This window comes from Gallus gallus, chromosome 5, assembly GCF_016699485.2.
Source record: "Gallus gallus isolate bGalGal1 chromosome 5, bGalGal1.mat.broiler.GRCg7b, whole genome shotgun sequence".
In the NCBI taxonomy this organism is placed as follows: Eukaryota; Metazoa; Chordata; class Aves; order Galliformes; family Phasianidae; genus Gallus; species Gallus gallus.
The window spans coordinates 13,277,766-13,299,729 of NC_052536.1; the positions used below are offsets into that span (position 1 = coordinate 13,277,766).

Genomic DNA, 21,964 nt, shown 5'->3' on the forward strand with positions numbered 1-21,964 from the left:
ACTGAGCTGGTGGGAGCTGAGGTGGGCTTGGGGTGCTGCTTCTCCCAGTCCTTGGTGCTTGGAGTGCTCGTGAAGTTGGGTTGGCCATGGAGTTGAGTGGCCATGGGGGGTTGGAGTGGCCAATGGGGCTGGGGTGGCCAGTGGGAGGTGGCAGATAGAGTTGAGGTGGCCAGTGCAGTTGAGTGGCCATGGTGTTGGGGTGGCCATGGGAGTTGAGTGGCCATGGGGGGGTTGGAGTGGCCAATAGGGTGGAAGTGGCTCATGAGGTTGAGTGGCCATGGGGTTGAGGTGGCCATGGGGTTGAGGTGGCCCATGCAATTGAGTGGCCATGGTGTTGGGGTGGCCACGGGAGTTGAGTGGCCAAAGGTGTTGGGGTGGCCAATGGGGTTGTTGAGGTGGTCCACGAGGTTGAGTGGCCATAGTGTTGAGGTAGCTATGGGAGCCGAGTGACCAATGGGGTTGGGGTGGCCATGGGGGTTGGGGTGGCCATGGGGTTTGAGGTGGCCATGGATGTTGAGTGGCCACGGGGTTGGAGTGGCACAAAAATGCAGATCTGGGGAGGACAGTGCCAGGTCCAGGGATGCCTTCTGCATGGGTTTGTGCTTCAAAGCTTGCAGGGTGCATCTTTCCTGATGTTAAAATGGTAAAGAAGTCTGAAGAGCAACCTGACTAAAGGGTGACTCGGTGGCTGATACCTTAACTATGTGCAGCTTCAGAGTCAGGGTGAAGCAGAGCAGAGCATAGTCGCAGCCCTCCCATATGACAAAGAATGGGGGAAGAGATAAAACCGTCCCACATCAGCGGCTGCAGTAAAGCAACAACAACAAAAAAAAGAACAAAAGAGATGGGCGGGAAAAGGAAGGAAGATGCATCTTGCAGAGCAAAGATACGCAAGAGAAAGCGTGTTGCACAGGAAAAAGCGTGACACCGCTCCCTCCTCACCGCTCTCTTATGATGCCCCTCTGGTGCGGGCTCCGGAGGTGCCCCCAGAGCGGCCGCAGCAGAAACCCGAAGGAACCCGAAGGTGGCGGCAGCGCGGGGCAGAGTTCCGCGCTAGGGGGCCCCATAGTCCCGCACAACGCTCCGACGGCCGCCGCCGGGAGGGGTCCGCGGCGCCCCGTACACGAACGGGAGAGACGAGGGGGGGTGGGTGGACAAAGCACCGCGGGGTCCGCTGGGGAAAGCGGGTCGACGGCGGCGCGGAGTGCCCTAAAGGGGCTGCGCTCCCTCCTTCCGACTCAGGTGCTTCGGGGTGACCGCCGCCTCCCCGGGCCGCTTTGGCGGCGTGGAGTGGGGGGAGGATGGGGGGGGGATGGGGCGGAGCGCGAGGGTGCCCCACCCCGGGGAGCGGGCTGAAATGAACCCGGCTATTTGAATAAATAAAGACAAACTGGAGCGGGAGGGGGGGGGGGGGGGTGGGTAGGAGCGGAGGGGTGTTACCGGCGGCTGCGGTGCCACGCGCCGGACGCGCGCGGGGGGGTTGGGGGGAGCGCGCGGCGACGCGCGCGCGGGGCGGGCGCGCGTGGCGCGGCGCGTGCGGCCGCGGGGGCTCGCGAGCGGCGGCGGCGGCGTTGATAAGCAGCGCGCGGGCCGCGCGGCCGCAGCAGAGGCGCGGAGCGGTGCTGGGAAGGAGACGGGGGTGGGCAGAGCGGCCCCCGCGCCCCGCGATAGGGATTTCTGTTTGTGTTGGGTTCGTTTCCCACTTTTTTTTTTTCTTCCCCCCCCGTTTTGTATTTTTTTAAACTTTGTTTTTTAATTTATTTTTTATTTGCGTTTTTTTTTTTTTTTTGGTAACTCCCGTTTTATTTGCATTCTACTCCCACTTTTATTTGCGTTTTTTTCTCTGCATTTGACATTCTTTTGGCGTCTAACTCGCGCTTTCTGCACCCTTATTGCATTTTTTTAATCTCATTTTCAATCTTTTTGCTTTCTACTCGCATTTTCCTTTGCGTCTTACCCGCTTTTTTTTTCGCTTTTTTTTTCTTGCACCTTACTCGCATTTTTATTTCCGTCTCGCAGGTACTTTTTTTTTTCTTTTTAAGTTGTTATTGTTTTTCCTTTTTCCATCTTAATTCACCTCTCCGCTCCCCTTCCCCAACCCCTCCCGGCGCTGCCGCGCTCCCCATCCCCGCCGCCGTGGCCCCTCGGCGATGAACGGCGGTGCCCCGCCGCCGCCCCCCGCCGCCGCCTCACGCTGCCGCCGCCGCCCCGCCTCTCCGGAGCTGCTGCGCTGCAAGCGCCGCTTGGCCTTCGCCTCCCTCTCGGGCGGCGGCACCGCGGCGGCGGCCGTGGCCCGGCGCAACGAACGGGAGCGCAACCGCGTGCGGTTGGTCAACCTGGGCTTCGCCGCTCTACGGCAGCACGTCCCCCACGGGACCGCCAGCAAGAAGCTGAGCAAGGTGGAGACGCTGCGCTCCGCCGTCGAGTACATCCGAGCCCTCCAGAGGCTCCTCGACGAACACGACGCCGCCGCCGCGTTCCCCGACGGCCGAGCGGGCCGCTCCGCGGGGCGGGCGGCCGTCGGGGAAAGCGGAGGCGGTAGCGGCTATTCCTCCGCCTCGCCCTGTTCCTCCGAGGAGAGCGGCTACGAGCCGGTGCTCAGCCCCGAGGAGCAGGAACTGCTGGATTTCACCAGCTGGCTTGGGAGCTACTGAGCTGGCGGGAGGTGAGGTGGGCTTGGAGTACTCCTGCTTCCCAGCCCTTTATGTTTGGGGTGCTCATAAAGTCAAGATGGTCAACGGGATTGTCAATGGGGTTGGGGCGGTCTATGGAGTTGAGTGATCTTGGAGTCGGGGTGGCCAATGGGGTCAAATGGCCATTGGGATTGCCAGTAGAGTTGGGTTGACCAATGGCAGTTGAGTGATCATGGGGTCCCATGAGGCTGAGGTAGGTGGTGGGGTGGCTGATGGGGTTCGGGTCGATTATGAGATTGACAGTGAGGTTGAGGTGGCCAATGGGTTCGATGTTGTTGGTGGGGTTGGAGTGGCCAGTGGGATTGCTGATCAGGTTGTGGTTGCCAACAGGTTGTCAAAGGCATTGGGGTGGCTGGTAGTGTTAAGGTGACTGATAGGATGCAGCGGTCATGAGGCTGGGGTAACAAGTGGGAGTGGAGGAGGCCAGTGGGGTGGCCAATGGGGTTGGAGATGGAGTAGACATGGGTTTTTACATTCTCTCCACAGCTGTACCTCGATTCCTATGGTCTTCCACAGCAGCCAGCAGTAACCTCCAAAATAAATCTCCCCCAGAGATTCTCAAGATCCTCCTGGCTGCTTTCCTTGCTGGGCTCCAAGCTCACTCACCCAGCTGAAGTGCAATGGTGTAACAGCTCTGATGTCTGCTGCAGGGCTGCTGATGGACAAGGTTTTCACCCGCTCCAGAGAATGGCCGTGCATCCCCTCGCAGCTACTTCGCATCGGCCTTTGGATAGGGTGGAAAAAAAGAAATGGAAACCACTTGATGCTTCCTTGTTTCTGCAGGGGGAGGGAATTTTTTTTATAATGTCAGATTCTATTTTGTATGCAACTTGAACTGCCTATGGGAACAGTGGTGTATGAAGACTTATTTTTGTACGAGAAACCTTAGGGAAAAGGGTTAAGGAGGTAGCTCTATTTTCAGTCCAATTCCCTTGTTCTTGAACACTGCCAGCTGGAATGTTTGGGGAATATACACCGTTTAGATGAAAGGGTTTGTTTGTTTTTCTTTCTCCAAACACTTTACTAAAGGACTGCAACCTTTTGTTGCGTCTCACTGTGGTGTCTGACTCTGCCTGGTGTGAAGGTTCACTTCTCTGAAAACTGAAGTTGTTTTGTTGTTTTTGTTTTGTTTTTTTTTGTTTTTTTTTAAATGTATTGAAGGCATTTTTGTATGCACTTGCTAGGATTTCTTAAGTCATACATACGCAGTTTTTAAAAAGAGTATCATATTTTATGTAAATTGACTTTATAAATAAAATTCTATTTATAAATGGTTTCTGGGCTGCAAGGTATATATATCTATCAAGTTAACACCTGCCTGAGGACAGACAGTGCCCTGGGCTGTATCCATATGCTAAAGGCAATAAGGAGCAGCACAGCATCACACCACATTTTCTTATTGCCACTTGTAGCGCTGCCCACTTCGCATAGACGGGCTAGAGGGGAGAAATAGGTGGCTCCAGGGCTGGCAGCTCATCTCCTTGGTGGAGACCACCACTTCTGGGCTCACGCTGAATACCTGCTTCAGAGGCAAGAAGAGTTGCTGTGAACTCAAACAGCCAGAAGGACATAGAAACTTATGGCACAGAGGCTGTTACTTCCCTTCAGTACCTCCAGTGAATGCTATTAGTGGAGCGGAGTGAAACAGGCTGGCCTGTAAAATCTGCTGAGCTAGGATAAGATAGAATGGGTTATTAAAATTGACCCACTTTGCAGAAACTGTATGTGTAAGCCTTAAGTAATGGGAAGGTGGAATTTCCCCCACTAACTTTTGAGAGGTGCAATCACTCTGAAGTCCCAAATTCAGTCATCACAAGAAGCTTTGTAATCAGATCTATAAATGTATTCCACATACATGATGCCGTCTCAATAGCAAGAAAAAAAAAATAAAACAAAACAGAAAACCCAAGGGAAAAATGCAGGCTCTAACAGCAGAATAGCATTAGGAGCTGCAGGCAAGGAGCCATGCTAAGGAATAGCTGTTATGCTTACGGCCTGTTCCCTAACCAAGGCTGCTGTAACAAGCTGTCCCTTGGGAAGGCCCTGGGAATCAAAGTGCTCAATGAATTTGTTGCTAAGGTTCTCCCCCATGCAACTCACCAGCAGCCCCTGAGGTGGGAGGGAGGCTGTCAACTGCCCTGGGCTTAACCCATCTGCTGCACCTGGAACACCTCATTGGGGTGGGGGGGGACAAGGGATCTTTTCCTGGTGTTGGCTTAAGGGCTTCATCCTCACAGAGTACCTCTAGAACTGCAGTCAGGCTGGAAAAGAGCTCTGAGGTCAAACCTTACGCAGATCCCACGTGCTTATTCTCAGCCTAACCCAACAGCTTACCCCTTCTCCAAGCGAATTAGAAAGCAGGACTGCTGTGTTTGCCTTCACAAGTGTCCCATTCTAGCAGAAGGCATTTGTGTAGACGATTTTGCTACGGCTTGGCAGCTGTTTCCCTTCTTCGGAAGGGCTGATTATTTCAGTATTTCCAAAAGCAACGTTTGGCTTCAAGTCAAGTCACTCCCAGCACCCTTCCAAGGGTCAGCAGATCACCCAAGCTACTGTTGCCGCAACACGAGAGTGGCATCAACTGTAACAGTGTTAGCAAGAAGTTAGCCACAAACAGTAGTCACTTAAGTGATACTAACTTCAGGACAAGGGATTCAATAAGCTCACCCCTGGGCCTCTCCGCTCTGTGTGTACAGACTGTCAGAGTGAAGATGTGGGGACAAAAACCCCCTGCCAATGAGAGTCACTCTCACTGATGTGTTTCCATGAGCACATCATTTCTGTTAAGGGATTTAGCTAGGAATTCAGTGCCCAAAACAGAAGCTGCAAGGAAGACACAAACCCAGCTCTCAGGCCCAGAGCTGCAGGAGGGTCAGGCAGAAGAATTATGCTGAGGAATCCTTAGAATTAGTGGGAAAGAGTAGGCAGCAGCAAGCTGGGGTCACCAGGGAGCACAGGCTCGTCAGCGTGCAGCTACAAAACACTTCTGCAAGCCCTATGTTTACACCCATCGACACAGCCACACATGTATAAACCCAGTGAGGAAACCAGACCTGAGCAGTTTGCTCACAGCTCCAGTTACTCAGACCCACAGCCCGCTGCTGCTGGCCTCCTTCGTGTGGTCTTTGGTGTTTGTAAATTGCTTGTTAACCTGCCCCCGGCCCATCTCACACACCACCAAAACGGCTCGACCTTCCCATCTTCCCACCCAGCAGTTCCCACATCACAGATGCACTGATGAAGTGGAAATAAGTTGTAGGACCACGTTAGGATGGGCAGCCCCTTCCCCAGGCTTAAATAACCCTTCCGTTTTCAACCGCCTCCCCTGCTGTTAGCATTTGGAGGTGCTCAGGCCAAAGCTCCACTTGCTTTACCCAGCACTTCCTTGCAACAAAGCACTCTTCATTTCACTGCAGGGGTTAAACAGTGCTGCTGCTCCTCCTCCTCACAGGCAGCTCTGAGGCTTAGCTCCATGGCTGCCCTACCCTGGAGCCTGTTGTTTGGAGAAGCGAGTTGCTGCTTCTCTGCCCAAGGTCTGATGACAGGTTTTGCTCTTACCAGTGCTTGGTCTCTGTCATACCAACTAGCTTTTTCCATCCTTCTTTTCTTTTCTTTCTTCCCCCCTCCCCCAAATAATCGTGGAGGAGGTTTAAGCCTACACTGAAACACAAGCACAAGAACAGAGAACTAGCCCTAACAAGGCATCTTCTAGAGATGCACCACTGTCTACATGCTGGGAGCATCACCAAAAGCATCATCCCCAGGCAAAGCCCAGGCAGATGGGGGGGGGGCCTCCAGCACCAGCAGGCAGGAAGAACCCAAGAGAATCTGATATCTGCCCAAGGTATCAGTGTTGATCTACAGTGGAAAAGAAACAGTCATGTAGGGAAACAGATGTAAGAGGACGCGATCAGCAGTGGTAGATACAGAAAGAACAGGGGTACGATCTCAAGCATTAGGATAGCCCTACTGACTTCAGTCACGCAGATAGCAGGAAAGAAAACACATTTGACCTTCAACCCCTTAAATGCTTTTTTTCTTTTTGTGGGTAGACCTTGGTAGGATCAGAGGCATAAACAGTAGGAAAGAAGAAACTTCTGATAATATGATGGTTGGCCACCAGAGCCAGGGCAGTGCTGAAAGCTTAGACCTCAGAGCCTCCAGCTTACTGCAGCAGAAGCCTGCCTTCTCTCTACCCCTTTCATCTCCTGGCCTCAGCCCCACTGCTTTCAACCTCCAGTACAATGGTTACCCAGTCACCAGACCCAGTAAACTGTGCTTGCTTTTTAAGTTGTTTGGCTTTTTATTTTTTCTTACAAAGGGGAAGAAAAACCAACACAGAGAAGCGTGATAGCCCCGAGGGGAATTTTCTGTTAAAGCCGCTGCCAAAAGAATGGCCAACTTGTGAGATGTTGACACTTTTACAACACAGCAAATATCTTCCTTTAGAGTAAAACACTTCAAGTTTTTCTACTTTAAAGAAATAGGTTTTGTCAGGATATTAAATTCTAGGAGGAAGTGTTGCAATACTCAACACATTCTCTCTTCTTGCCATTTCCCCATTTCATGCACACAACTCCTTCAAGGCTTCACAAAGGAGCCCCAGTTCCTATAGCAGAACTATGCATGGAAAGAACAGATGAAACCTACTGGACAAATAAAACCCAGTGCAAAAGAATGCACAAAGACAATAGTCCTCTTACCAACACACAGAGACCTCCCTCTAGTTCTCAGCACCAGCTTGACTTCCTCCACCCCCTATGAGCTAGATTATATTAAATGGAAGCCAACTGGTCTGAGTGCAAGCACCTGCTCTCCTTGATGAAACACCTGTGTGCCAGTCTCTGCTGAAGGGGCTCTGCATTTGTCCCTGTCTCTTCTTCTATCCCAGGAGACACATGGCACCAGAGTAACCTGTGCAGCACACGCTGCATTTGGGTCTGATTTGAATGGAGGCGAGGATGCTCTGCACTGACTCCTTGCCCAATTCCCCACAGACACTCTCCAGCAGCACTGATGGCTGTCCCACTGCTGCATCCCCATGTGCTGCAGAGATCTAGGGCGGCACAGGGGTAGTTTATACCCTTCAGTCTTGGGTCTCACTGCAGGACAGTCAGTAAACAGGGGTGAGAGCAGAGAGGCTTTTGAAGTGGGGAGACCACAGAGCTCATTTAGGATGCACACACCACTGAAAAACCCAACCACCAGACAGTAATAACTTCAAACCAGTGCTGACTGGAGTTGAAAACAGTGATGTACGGGCAGAAAAAGAGCACCTAAGCCAAGTTCAGAAGTGGTGTAAGCTGAATATGACTCTGTTTATGATGCTGGAGAGAGCTAATGGTTGCCGGCAGGCAAGTCTTGCTGTTAAAGAAAATCACACACCTTTCAAGTCTAGCAGAAATCATGATGAACCACCTCTGTGCAGTAAAATCAGGTGGAGAGAGCAAGGCTGGTATCCATGTCCTACATATCACATGGCCGGTTGGGCTGTACTGTGGGGTCAGGATCCTTGGTGGCATCTTGAGTGCCAGGAGGGTAGAGGGACTTGGTGTGGGGCACTGCCTTCAAATTGTTTGCTTTTGCTGCCTTTTGGGAGCAAGTGAACTGAACAACCCCCTGCAGCCTTCTCAGCCTGATTTCTCACTCCCCGATGAAGCAGCATCACCACTGCAACGCTGCATCCTCCCCTCGGTAGCATCACTGTACAGTAACCAGTAATAAGCTTCCCACTAAGTTCTGAGCAGTGTGGAAACTATTAGTTTGCCAGGCCTGACTAAGTTATTTATTGAGAACAGAGTGGGGAATTTGTTGCTGCTTGCTTTCCCCTGATAATTTATGGTCTGAATGGAGACTTTATTTTTGAGCAGAAAATGCTCAGCAGCTCCAAGCCTGTTCTGCATCAGGCACCATGCACAGTGCATCTTATGCTCCTGCAGCCCAGCAAGATGAGATGGTCCAGCCACAGAGACTGCGTCAGCAACGGGGTACTCATAAACCAATCACTTTGGCTTACTACTGCAGCTGCTCCTACAAGGTGCAAGGATCAGATCCGTTGGTTGACAGTGATGATCCTGGAGGTGATGATCCTAGGTTTTCCAACCTAGATGATCCTATGATTCTATGACTCAAGACATGAGGAATTTGGACTTCATTCCTTACTGAGGGTCTGGAAACATCAGGAACTTTCAAGCTGGGACTTGCTTGGTACAATGGACTCCAACAGCACAGCCTTTCCCATGGCAAGAATTTCCCCCAGCAAACCTGGGGGCAGCTGCAGAGAAGTAGTGGGATGCATGGGTTTGCTTGTCCTAAGCCTACTTCAGCCACTGGGGTGGATTGTATGATCTGAATTTACATTCCTAAAGCAGCATGGAATGAGATCCATCTGGTAGAATGGCCCTGAGCACCTCTTGCCCCCCTACAAAGACCTTTTTCTTCTGTTCTGCTGCCTTTAATATCCCCCCAACTCACCTTTAAATTAATGTTACATCTTGTTCCACTCTGCCTTTTTCTTGGAAAAAGAGATGGAATGGGGAGGTGGAGGGCAATAGGGAGTGCAAAGGAAGGGAAGAAAATGGCAAGAAGGGAAGAAAGTGAGAGGCAATGAGTGTGAGGATGGGGCAGGGTGGCCTCAGGCTGCCATACATTGGGCTGAGCCCTATCCATCTAAATAAAGGGACTGTCCTGATTTCGTCTCAGTTGGAAGAGGTTTTGTTGTGTTTTGGGTTTTGATGTTGTCCCTCCCCTCCCCTCCATCCCTTCTTTCATCCAAACCGCATCAAAGTGCCCTGTATCCCCCAGGCCTTTCCGCTCCATCCCTGGAGGCACAATGTCCCCTCTTGCAGCCACCCCCGAGGCAACCTTTCCTACCTCCTTCCTCTCATCCTGATGTAAATAAACCCCATGGAGAGTGACAAAGGAATAGAGTAGGACGGATGTGCCACCCGACCTGCCGCAGCAATGCAGTGATGGCATGATTATGGGGACGGTGTAAGAGGGTGACATGTGCTCAGGGTAGGGTTCACCTGCCCAATGCCCTACAGCAAGTTGGGGCGAAGTGATTCGGAGAGATTTTGCAGATTTTGCCCCAAAAGAGAGTGTGGCTGCTTTTCCAAGCCTGCATGTGTCCCCAAGCAATCCAAAAGCACAGAGGCATGATACAACCCGTAACCTATGAAGTCTTAAAGCCTTCATTCTGTGTGCTCGATGCTGTCCAAAACAGAGGAGACCTCTCCACCCCAAAGTCCTTGTCTGCCTGTTTCAAATACTTTTTTGGCCGCTCAAGGTGATACAGTCAGATCCTAAATTAGCCTCTTATAATCTAAATTGAATGTAGACCCAGAAAATCCCCTGCTTTCAGATGTTTCTGGTTACACAATAACCCTGGCTCTCCTCCTCAGAGGAGTGAAATGGCAGGATTTTGAAATTCCTTGTTGGTTCATGTTTGCATATAAATGCTGATTTTATCTTTTCTGTACACAAAGTAAACACAAAGCTGTTTTACAATAATGTTGCCGTTGAAACATGCACCCAGGATGGCAAAACAACCCTGACTTAGATACGTTTCCAGGCCCAAGGACCATTCTTTCACAAGAAGAAGCCGCCTGCTCCAAGATGCCCATCCCACCCTCATCATGTTGGTTTGGTTCAGCACTCAGCTTTCATCAGGCAGGAATAATATTCAGAAGTAGAAGTGAAGTGGTGATGGTAAAAAGATGTTGGTTGTCCCAGGCCAGCAAGGGTGGAGCTGAAGCTTTCCACAGACCCCCATGTGATGTGCACTGAGCTGTCAGTGCGCAGCCCCACAGAAATTTGGCAGTGATGGCACTCACTTTAACAGAGTGGATGTTGCAGAAACTCCATCCCGAAGTTAACTACCTCTGGTGGAAGAGGCACTCTTAGGTGTGACAGGAGATGATAAAAATCCAGAACTAACATCCCCCTTCAGCCATTCCGGAGTGTGGTGTCTGCTCCAAGTTAGTCACTTGACTAGTCATTGGCATTAATAGCCCACAAAGACCAAAGAGGTCTTTCTGCTTGCTGCAGGATGACTATTTGACAGGGGATCCAGTGCCCCTGGGTGATGCCCGTCCCTTCTGGAGGCTGTAGGTGGGTCTGTGGTGAGCAGATTCATCACTTGTAGCCAGTTTAGGTGGTCACGGGTTGATGTGTTGCCTCCTGCCCTATATACTTCAGTGCTCTGGGAGGCTGAAGCATTTCTGTTGAAGAAGTCACCTCTGAAATAGCACACATTCAGCCCAAAGTTCACTGAAGCCCAAATTGACATAGCTTTCAGTGGCCTTTGTGTCAAGCCTGTTGAAATGCATGAGGCTGTATCAGAAATGAACGTTTCTTTGTTGCTGATATTCTCTCTACCTGCTCTACAACACAGATCTAACAAAAAAAAGCCCAGTCTCAATCCCTGGCCAACAAACCTGCACCTTTAAGTGGTAATAATTGCATCCAGAGAAGAATGGGCAGCACTTTGTTCATGTCCAAGCAGTCACATAGGATTCAAATCATTCTATGTTCGGCACTGCAGGAGCAAAACTTGAAAATGTCATCATTTCCTATGTCCTTAAGCTGCTCTGCAGCCCATGTTGGAAGCAGTGGGAGAAGTTCATAGTAAGAAGCCTGCTGGCATGACCACCTGAGAAAGGCTCATGAGTCGGCTGTGGAAGGCATAGATTGTGCTTGTAACACAGAGGTTAAATCACAGCACATCGCAGCCCTTGCTATCATTTGCATCCAGATAATTAACACCAATGCAAATTTCATTACTACGGGCAGAGCCTGTCCGGAAGTCTGAGCATCAGCTAGGACCAGAGTAAAAGAAAAAGCGTATTGAGTTGTCAGAAATTGTAGGAAATGCACAGGTATCCAGCCTGTAAATACATGAGGTCCTCATCTGACCTCACTTGGGTGGCTTTTACTGCCTACATCGTTCCTATAGAAAACTCAAATGGGTTTCAGTCCATAAAGAGAATGGAAACTCTATTAATTGCCTTCTGGCTGTGAGACAAATCCAACGCTAATCCACCTCTCCCTGAGCCTTCCTCCTGCCAGAATCCCAAATCCTGGTCCCTTCTGAAAGCTGGGGGATTTTCCAAGGGCTGGAGAGACCTGCCCTGTCAGCCTCCAGGTCTGTATGGCAAGGCACACGTGTCTTCCTACTAAAAGCCCTATGATATGCATCCTCTATAGGCTCTAGGTGTCACTGCGTCCATCTGGCATGCCCTCTATGTCCCTGTAGCTTCTGCGTCACCTCCGGCCTCGCCAGGCAGTGATTAGTGGTGCCCATCAATCAGTCCCCATGACAAACGTGGCGGGTGGTTTGTGATTAACCTTGGGGGACCTTGTCCTCCTGCCACCGTGCCCCTCCGGAGCCCCAGCTCAGGTTATGTGTGAAATGAGGCAGGATGCACTGGGGCCGTGGAGGACAGCTCTCCTGTTCTTTTCTTATGGAAATGGAGAGGTCCCCACTGCTCCTTTGAAGTTTGTTCTGCAGGGGTAAAAAAAAAAAAATCCAACAAAAAAAAAACCCCAAGCACCATGTTTTCCTCCAATAACACAAAGCAAGGAACAAGGTTTGGGACAGTTTGGGTTAGTGGAAAGTTTTCTTCTGAGAAGAGAAAGTGTCAAACCTTGGGGCAATTAGTATAGACGACAGAATTGCGTTGGAAACCTCCCTGGCCATGCTTGTGTCTGGGTGACATTAGGACACCCCACATGTGCTGGGCAAACGTAGCACAAAGTACAGTCCTTGCTTTCCAATAGCGATGATAGTGATTTCTTAATTGGTTACAGCGCCATTTAATGGCATTATCATTATCCAGCTCTGGTTGGAGAGACTAAGCTCTGGCAGGTGGAAAGCACTTCTGCTTTCTCTCCTCTAACCGGCCTTAGCACTCACTCATTTGCTTATAATCACCAAGGGGCTTTGCTGATAAGAAATAAAGCCCTAAGTGCTCCCATTCCCGACTCACGGGGCTCTATTTGGTCTCGTCACTTGCTGATAAGCATGCAAATCAACAAACGGACTGCAATTAATATCCAAATCCCTTTCAAGAGATGCCCTCGAGCGCTTCTGAGCTGGGTTGTACTAAATATTTGTCTCTTATTTGAATGGACACAAAGAACATTTGGAACCGTGCTGCTCATATATATATACATGCAGTCGGTCCTGCATGGAGTGCAGGAGCCTTGACCTGCCTGGGGCAAAGCCCTGGCTGCTCTGGGCTTTGTAGGTTGGGTGCTTGGGCTGAGGAATACCCAAGGCTCTCCAGCTCCCCTTCCAATGGGGTACTGAAGGACATGGCTAGAGGGCACAGTGGGGATGGGCTGACATTTGGACTAGGTGATCTTACTGGTCCATTCCAGCCCTATTGTTTCTATTGATTCTGTGATTCTAAGCTGAGTGTGCAGGAGGCTTTAAGGGATGAGTGAGTGTGGCTATTAAGATCTCCCTTCAAATGTTATTAAATAATATTTTGCTGCTGCAGCACGACAGGTGTGGAGGCGCAGGCAGGTAAACACAGCCTGGAGCAGGGCAGCCCGCCAAGTCTGTTTCCTTACATAAATCTCTCCACTTCAAGGTATGCAATTAATCCCGGCTCCAGCCTCCGTTCACCACAGACCTTCTTTGTACGCATGATGCATTAATCACCACAAAGGACTTTCGCATTTCTATTGCTCCTGCTTTGCAGGCTGGTCGGTGCAAATAACTTCAAGGACCAGCAGAAAGCTCAGGACGTGGTGGGTTGGTGGTGGGATCTGTGACCAGGCATGAGGATCGGCATGCATGTGTGTGTGTGCGTGCATGTGTGTGTGCATGCCCGTGTGTGTGCACATCTCTCTGCCACACTATGGCATGTTACAGCCCATCTGAGCCTGATTCTCCCAGCAGATCCCCTGCTGCATGCTCCCTGCAAACAGTGGACGTTAATAAGTAACAGCTCCCCACCCTCGATTTTATAGTGGCGATTACAAGAAGTTCTCATTAAAAAAAGAACACAAGAGTACAGCAGATCCCCATCAGGAAGCCTGAGCCTGCAAGAGCCTGCATGTATGTTTGCACCCTGGTGTGTCCACAGCCCTATCTCCTGCATCTTGATGGAGCAGGAGGGCATGGCTGGTGCAGCCTGCCCACCCCATGCCAGTCCCAACACCAGTTTCTCCGTTTCAGCAAGCCCAAACCCTTCATACTACCCATGCCCAACCTGGGCTCAGCTTTACTGAAAAGTCATTGTGGGACACAGCAGGATACAGCTTGGACCTAGAGCCCTCTTGGCCTCGTGATACAGGCTGTGTTCAGGTGTCAAGAGCCACCTGTTCCCCCTTATATTCCCCATTTTGCTTTCCACAATGCATGCTATGGGTGTTTTACATTCCTTTATGCATTAGCAGAAACAAGACTCCAGGAATGGAGTCTCAGTTATGACCCTTTCGGTTCTTATATTTTCATTAAAACCCCATAGTGGAGCAGAGCACTTGATGGAGATGCAAATAATCAGGCTGACGCTGTCCCTGCCTGTCTGTTCTCACCTCTGAGCATGACTGTTCTTCCGCTCTCACCCCCCACATCTCCTCCTCCCCAGCTGGTTTTGGAAGGTGCTCCAGACCTTGAATTTACCTGGCTTTACTGTCAGCATGTACAGTCCTATAAATCATTACTGCGGAGGCAAGGACTTCAGCTTGGATTGGGTCAGTGGGGAGGGATTTGGTGGGAAAGCAGAGGAAAATGGGAGCAGATGGCTTGTGTGTGTCCTGAGCACTCCTATCTCCAAGGCCTTGTAAAGATTACGAATGCTCTTCTTCAAAGCAGTGGAGGTCAGAGCGCAGAGAAGGCAAATGCCCACCCTGCTCCTGCTGGGATGCTTTTCATCCCCATCTGCTTGCAGAGGGTCAAGGGCTGCGCCTTCCTCTTCCTGATAGCAAGGGCTGTGAGCAAGGCTGGGGCTCGCTGTGTGCCTCCAACCGCCTGATTCGGCTTGGCTGATGGCCGTGCAGTGTTGAGCACAGCCAATGTGATGTCTGTGGGGAATACATCAGTGCAACATGGTTGGGTGCTGGGGGTAGGGGATGACTGTGATGGGATGGGGGCTTCTCAGCTGCCCAATGGGCAGCTGATATCCTATTCCAGCCCTGCAGACTGCTCAGTGCCACTGCTTGCCCAAAAGCCTTTCTTGTACTTCTTGTACTCCTCTGGCTGTAGCATTTGTCCCTGGATTCCACCTCTCCTCACTTCCAGCAAGGCAAAGAAAGCCACTGGGCTTCTCCAGCTGCAATTTCCATTTCTGTGGCCTTTTTCTTAGATGAGAGGCAGACTGCAAGGTGCTGGCTCAAAGTCGTTCGGTCAGAGCTAAAGCAGAAAACAGGCTTTCCCATTTACAGAGGGAAGATGTGTCCATCTCACCACGGCAGGCAGGGCATGGTTTGAAGGCAGTTCCGATGAGATAGCCACTCACCCTGAGATAAGGCTGCTAAAGACCAATGTTAATTAAACAGAGAGAACATTTTTGTTTCAGCATGTTTATTAATTACTATTATGACTATTCATAATTTACATTGCAGTAATGCCTACAGGTCTGAATTAGCCATGTGGAGTCATTACGCCGCATGGTGAGCAAGCACACACACGGGCAGAGCTAACCTGCCAAAAGGTTGCATGGTCAGCACAGCTTTTTGTCCCGCAGTGGGACCATCCTTGGGGACTCCACCAGGGAAGACCTGCAGAACTGAGCTCAGCTCCAGAAAGGACACTTACTTACCATCATTAATTTTTTGCCAAAGGCATGAGTAGCTAAGGGTGCCTCTTCTCAAAGCAATGTATTCTCTGCTCAGGTTGTTTTTTTCACTGCATTGTCATGCAGAGGCCACATAGAAAGGGAAGCATGAAAAACATATATATATGTATATATATTAAAGGAATAACCTGTTTGGCATGACCTTCTAGTCCCATTGCAAAGCTCGGGAGCCATCTCTCCTCCACCCAGATCTCCTGCTGCAAGAGAAGGCTCTCCCTTCTGTTCTGGGCATCATTGATTAAAGAAGGGGAGTTTCCTCCAGTGCCTTGCTGATTCCAGCTTTATCTTCTCCCCTACAACATGTCCTCCTGCCCCTGGCAACCTCTGTCCCATGTGATTCTTCTTTTCCTTTTGGCCAGGTCTTCAAGTCAGGTCTGTGCCTTTGGGCAACTGTATAGTGAGGTCATCTTGAAAAAAAATCATGAAAATGGGAATTTTCCTGATTCTAGAAAGGAGAATTGTATCGACCGTCCTCAGACCAGGTATCTCCATGCCCCAGCTTTCCAATGACGTCCTTAGAAAGAGGACATCTGTCACTGGGGAAGTGGAGGAAGCAGGTATCACTGTAACATCAGCTTGCACTGGCAGAGGATGGGCTGGGGGGAGACCCTGGCCCCTGGGCATGGGGTTTATTATTCTGTGCTTGTCCACTGCCCCAGCAGGACAGTAGCTCCCAGCATGGGGGCATCTGTGGCAGTGGGCAACGCAGCCAGCCAGGGTCCCCCCGCTGCCACCTCCTTTCACCGCCATCAGGTTCAACCTGTTCAATTTGTGCCGCCCCAGGCACTGCGGATCCTGGCTTTCTCTTTCTGCTCCGATTAATTGGAACACATACACCGCTCCCTCCTCTCCCTCTGCTTGCCTCAGGCCCCGGTTGCTTTGCTGTGAAAGGCACAAGGCAGGGCATCACTCACACATCTGGGATCTGTTGCAACAAGTCCAGCAGCCTCTTACAAGGAAGCTTTGGGTCTGGACAGCGAGCTATAAAGTCCTTTGTGAGGCTGCCTTTCTTGGGGGAAAAACCACATGGACAACAACTATCCACTGATCGCAACTGCTCCCTGAGGGATGGGTTTTCTGCCCTGCTTTGTTCTCCAAGAGCTGGGGGCTGCCATTGCCCTGGGCATACATGGAGAGAGTCAGCCAGGCATGTACACAACAGCACGCGCAGGGGAAGGATCAGCCCAAACTGCTTACAGCCTTTTTTCTTAATTTCAAAAGAAAACCTCTGTTGGAATACTGCAGTTGCTTGCACAGTTGTGTGAAGCACTCTAACAGCATCCTGCTGGCTTGGAGGATGCTCCTCAAGCACACAGCTGTGACTTGGGCATGCAAAAATGCAAACACACAGCCTGCATGCATGCAGTGCGCCTTCTCCAGCATCCTTGTCCCAGCTGAGAATTTATCTCTGCAGTACTTGGGTGGGGGCTGCTGGAGCGATGCTGTGCAGATGAGAGCAGGGCAGTGGGTAGTGCTGACCTGCAGATGGCAGAGCCACCCCCAAAACTTCGCACTTGATGGGTGAAGCCCCGTAGAATTTTTATGAGGGCTGTTCTGAAAGTAATGCTCCCTATTTTACTATGTTGTCCCGCAATGTCAGAGGTGGATGTTGGCAGCATGGCAGTAGAGGTTGAACCTTCCCACCAATATTCTGTTACACATTGCTGCCCTGTGACAGATGGCAGCAGAGGGGTAGTCTGACCGAATGACATCTGACATGGAAGTGCAGATGAAGCAAAGGTGGGAAACCGAATTCCTCCAAGCAGAAAAAACAGTACCCACTGGTATCCAATATTTATAGAGACCAAACAGCACAGTGAGGTGGTGGGTAGTGCATTTCAGCACTGGTGACAATAACAGAAGGTCACCTTTGCTCATACAGATTTTTAAGAACACAGCACAGAGGCTCTTGTTCATTGCTGCCAAAAAGGGTACAACTAATGGTGGTGACTAAGTTGAAAAAGAGTGTTTTCTAGCTGAGAATTTGCTCTACTAAATAGCATTATTGTGCTCTTTGTACATGTTATGGTTTTGATGAACATATATAGGAGGAGGTGTTACCTTTGGAGCAACCTGCATATTTATTCTTTACTCCAGACTTCAGCATGATCAAGCTTTATTTCTCTTCAAAAAGAGCGCACTTTTGCCTTCTGTCTCAATCTTTTGCAACCTTCCAGCACTGCCTCAAACCTGTTCCAGCCGCTTTCTGTTTTGCAGCAGCAAGAAGACGGCCATAAAGCTCCCTATAATCTGTCTCACCTGGGTGAGTCATGCAGAAATGCCACCGGCCCATGGCTGCGGCCCTGCGGTCCCCAGGGATGACTCAGAGTGAGGACAGCATCTGCACTGCAGCCCAGCGGTGGGAGGAAGGTGCACTGAAGTGAGGGGATTTTCAGGGCAATAGGAACTTTTGGTATAGGTCTGTGACCATTTGTTGGTAAAGCTATGAGTCCTCCCCAGTGGTCCACAGGGCACAAAGGCTTCTGTAATAATGCTAACACAGTGCAAGGAGGGAAGGGGTGGGGGGAAAGAGGAGAGAGAGGAAAGCCAAATGATTTCAATACAAATAATCTTCAAGGAGCGTTCTGTAAACAAAGAGGAGGGCATCATGCCAGGAGCACCTGCCTCTCTGCATTGACGTTAATTGTTAGGGGAAGGAGAAAAAATAGGGAAAAAAAAAAAAGAAAGAAAAAACTGGATTGCCCATACCATGTGTGCATGCAGGGAGAGGCAGCCATGCTCTTCCTCAGCCTTTCCCAATGAAGGCAGATAAGGAGGAAACATGGGGACAGGACAGAGCTCATGGGTGCCGGAACAAAGACAGCCCTGCAAGCCAAACCTGTCGGCATCTGCTCTGCCTTCCTCCTGACTGCTTCCTTGAGGATGCACATACTTTCCAAAGCTCTTTGGTAGTTGTGGCTTCTTGGTGTTTTACATCACTCTGCAATCCCACTATGGTTTTTCCCTATGTACCCAGGACAAGCCTTGGTGCAGTGCTGCTAGGCTCCCACCTCTCGTGCCCAGTCCCTTGGGTGCAAGCCTCTTCCTGTTCCCCGGGTGGGTATGGAGCAGCTGGAAGGCTCCTGCACCCACACAAGTGGTTGAGGAGGATTAGGCTGTGCATGAACAAGTCCTTAATCATCCAGTTTGGCAATCTCCCACAAGCCACTGTGCCCCTCCTGGAGGCATCGCTCACCCATGTAAAGTGCCTGGCACTTCCAGCAGCCACCACAGGCCAAATGCAGAGCTCTCTTTGTGCCTGGCTCTTCAGCTGGCCCCACAGTGCTGGCTTCCAGAAGTTGGATGGAGATGCGGCACCTGTTCTGAACAGTAGGCTTCAGGGCTTTGTTATAACAAAAGGGGCTTCAGAACATCAAAGTGGGGGAAGGTGGAGAGAGGCAGAAAGGCTTTGGTAGCTATAATTACCATTAACTACAATGTCCTTCTCTGGGAGAAATGAAAACACCCCCATTTCTTCACTTACACTTTCAGACCCCAAAGGCCTCAGTTCCAAGCAGCATCTTCAAGCAGCAATCATCTGGGGAGCACCACCAAGGGCTGACCATGGAAAGTCATGGCAATGGGTGCAGAGGCTCAGCCTGGACGTAGACTAGATGGTTCCTGCTGCTGGGAGCACAGCCAGGGCTCCTCCTGGGCACCTCCTGTCTCGTTGGCTACGCAGAGAGCACTCACCTGAGGCACATAGCAAGCCTGAGCAAAGCCATTGAGAAAGCATCTGCTGGTGCTGAGGGATTTGTTAGCTGGTGCAAATGGCTTATGGGTTTCAGCTGAGCACTGTGGAGCTGATTACAGCTTTCTAGAGAGCTGGTATTATGTTCAAAGATCTTTCTACAGATGCAGCTTGTAGCAGCAAAGGGCAGGCACCTGATGCCTATTTGCTACTCTGCCTTGGAACTGGATTGCATGACTGAATTTTGCAGATGTGACTCAGCTGCCAAGAAATAGGATATCAGAGCCTCTGCATTTGCTCACCTTGTGCACGTAGAGAAGCCTGAGTAGCCTGCCTCACTGGATGGGGTTAATTAGCCAAAAAGTCTGGCTTACCAACCCTCCCAAAAAACTGAAAAACTGCTATCAAAAGTCTTGTGGCATGGAACAGTTCTTGCACTGCTTCCTTCTGGAAAGAAATGTGAGGCGACCCCACTCATCTTCAGCTAGGGCTATGCAGCAGGGTACGGGGAGGAATACAGGGCTCTGTTGCTGTTGCGTTAATCAGAGTTTTTGGTGCTGGTGGGGGTCTGTGAGGCCCAGGAGGAGCTGAGAGTGCTACTGCAGGAAAGCACAGTCAAAGTCAAATGCCTCCAGTCCTTTTCTTCCAAACTAAGTTTTACCATTTTATGCCCAAAGTTATGCCCCAGTTTTCTTCTCCATATAGTCCTCCATCCTTAGATAGAAGCTCTCAGACCTCACTTTTTCTTTCTGCTCCTCAGTCAGCCTTAGCTATTTTCTTATCTGCCTAGCATTCTTCTCTGTACGTCTTAAAAGACCCTCTCACCTCCCCATTGCTCCTATTTCAGGAATGACCATTCCATCCCACTCCATGGTGCTGGATGTTCCCACATGAATTGCATAGCCCCAGAAAGCCCCCAAAAGAGCTGATGGGGACGCTGAACCCTGGGGACATCTTTTTTTTGTAAATAAATTCCCGACTTCACTCACACCATCCTAATGTGGAGGCTGTTGTCCTGCCTCAAGGAATGAGGCTTGGGCTCTGGTGCCTGGCTCTGGAGCTCTTTTCAGCTTCAGGTTCCTCATCTTGAGGAGTCTACCAATGTATAGGATTTGGGAGTGCTGTCTCAGCACTAAAGAGAACATGGGAACTCGGTGTCCAGACAACAGGGTCAATGAAGACCAGTGCTTTTATTGCCTTAACGCTATAGAAGTGCACCCAGTAGCTGAGAACATGCTTGTGTTCCCATCGTGCGGCAGGGATTTGCACTGAGTTCCCTCATAGGATGTCTCCAAGATAGAAACCTGAAGATTTTGGAAAAAGAATGAATATCATTTGCTCCTCAGCTGTGATTTTTGCAGAGTATGGTGGCAGAGGAATCACTGCCAGTGTGGAATCTGGTGAGTGCTCTGGGGATATCCAGACCCATCCCTCTGCAGCCAGTGATGCCTCCTTTCCCCAGCCTGCCCACTCCCAGTTTAACCATTAACAGGCTGGCTGGCCCCGTGGAGACAATGGTCTGTTTGTTTTGCACCAAGGGCTGGAAGGGAGCTCGTATCGGGGGCCTGGCAGATTTATCAAAGCGGAGTGATTAGCTCTATTAGAGAAGGGATTTGTGTCAACAAAAAGACAGGTGCAAAGAGACTATTCCAGCTGGCAAAAGCTTCACAGAGCTTTAAGCATTTTAGTGGTAGTAAAAGTTCTTCCAGGAAGCAGAGTCAGACTGGAGAGAGCATGTGTGTTCTTAGCTAATTACACTGGCCCTCTCAACAGCTTGTCCTCACTGTCTCAATGAGGGGAAAGTGATCTTTGGTGTCCCCATGTCTCTTGTTGCTCTTCCAGTGTTGGAAGTGTTTCCCAGCCTTGTACATCCCCCTGTCCCAAGCCAGCACTGAAAATCAGACATATGGTAGCATGAGTTCTCACTTGGGTTCATGCTACATATGATAGGTTCCACTTCGTAGCAGGAAAGCTAACCCCCATCCCACTGTCCCAACAGTCTTTGCCCCTTCGTCCACAGAGGTCCTCTCCATCCTCATCTCAGCTGCACTCTGCCAAAGTGATGCTGGACTGCCGTGGTCCCATTGACCATCAGCAGAGATATTTTTTATTTGCTTCAGGCAAGCAAGATGGCCAAGCAATTTGTTACAAGCCCACTGCCAACATCTGTGAAAGTGATGGAGACCGAACCCTCCAAAACGCCCAGACCTGAACCTATCTTGAGAGCTTTAAGTGGAAACAGAAGTGGGAGCCCTATTGATGGCTCAAATACTGTAAGCTACTCATTCACAATACCCACTTCCACCGTATTTGCCAATTTACTGGAATAGCTGCTCTGGAATTATTCAGTTTCGACTGCAATAACTGGGATAGTAGGGTTGAACTCCTTTTGCAAAGTACCTGGAGATCTCTGGGCGAGTGCACTCTGTGGTGAGCTCATGAGCTCCTCTTGCAGCCAGCCACGCTTGCTTCTGGCTGCATTCTTCGGCTGGTTGGAGGTAGTGTTTATCACTGACGGCATCTATAAAATAAAGGCCTGAGGCTATGTTTTCAAAAACAGGTGTCTCAAACATGGACACAAAATATGCACATCCCAGCACGGAGCTGTGCACCAAGAACTGGGCCCTGTGCCCACAGTGCTTGAGTTGCTTGAGCAATACATGTTACGGACCTGCCAACACCTTGCTCCGCTCTATTTCTTTGCCTAGAGGGCACATGGGGCTCACTGACGTGAGGGAGATATCAGAGGTTCAGGCATCAAGTGCAGAGCT

The 21,964-nt window shown here is 50.3% G+C and overlaps 1 protein-coding gene and 1 non-coding gene across 2 annotated transcripts; both read left to right on the forward strand.

Annotated features, from left to right (window-relative positions):
- The first annotated feature begins 1,602 nt into the window (after positions 1-1,602).
- Positions 1,603-3,969, forward strand: ASCL2 (achaete-scute family bHLH transcription factor 2). Its single transcript, NM_001389502.2, has 2 exons — positions 1,603-2,665; positions 3,180-3,969. The coding sequence occupies exon 1, from the start codon at positions 2,151-2,153 to the stop codon at positions 2,652-2,654; it is 504 nt and encodes a 167-aa protein (NP_001376431.2). The 5' UTR covers positions 1,603-2,150; the 3' UTR covers positions 2,655-2,665; positions 3,180-3,969.
- On the forward strand, positions 2,459-2,559 carry MIR6642 (microRNA 6642). The gene has a single exon (NR_105510.3). It is a non-coding gene; the product is annotated as a microRNA 6642 (primary transcript).
- Positions 3,970-21,964: the final 17,995 nt, after the last annotated feature.

Coding starts and splice junctions, on each gene's coding strand:
- ASCL2 (NM_001389502.2), top strand. CDS start 2,151: ATGAACGGCGGTGCCCCGCCGCCGCCCCCCGCCGCCGCCTCACGCTGC.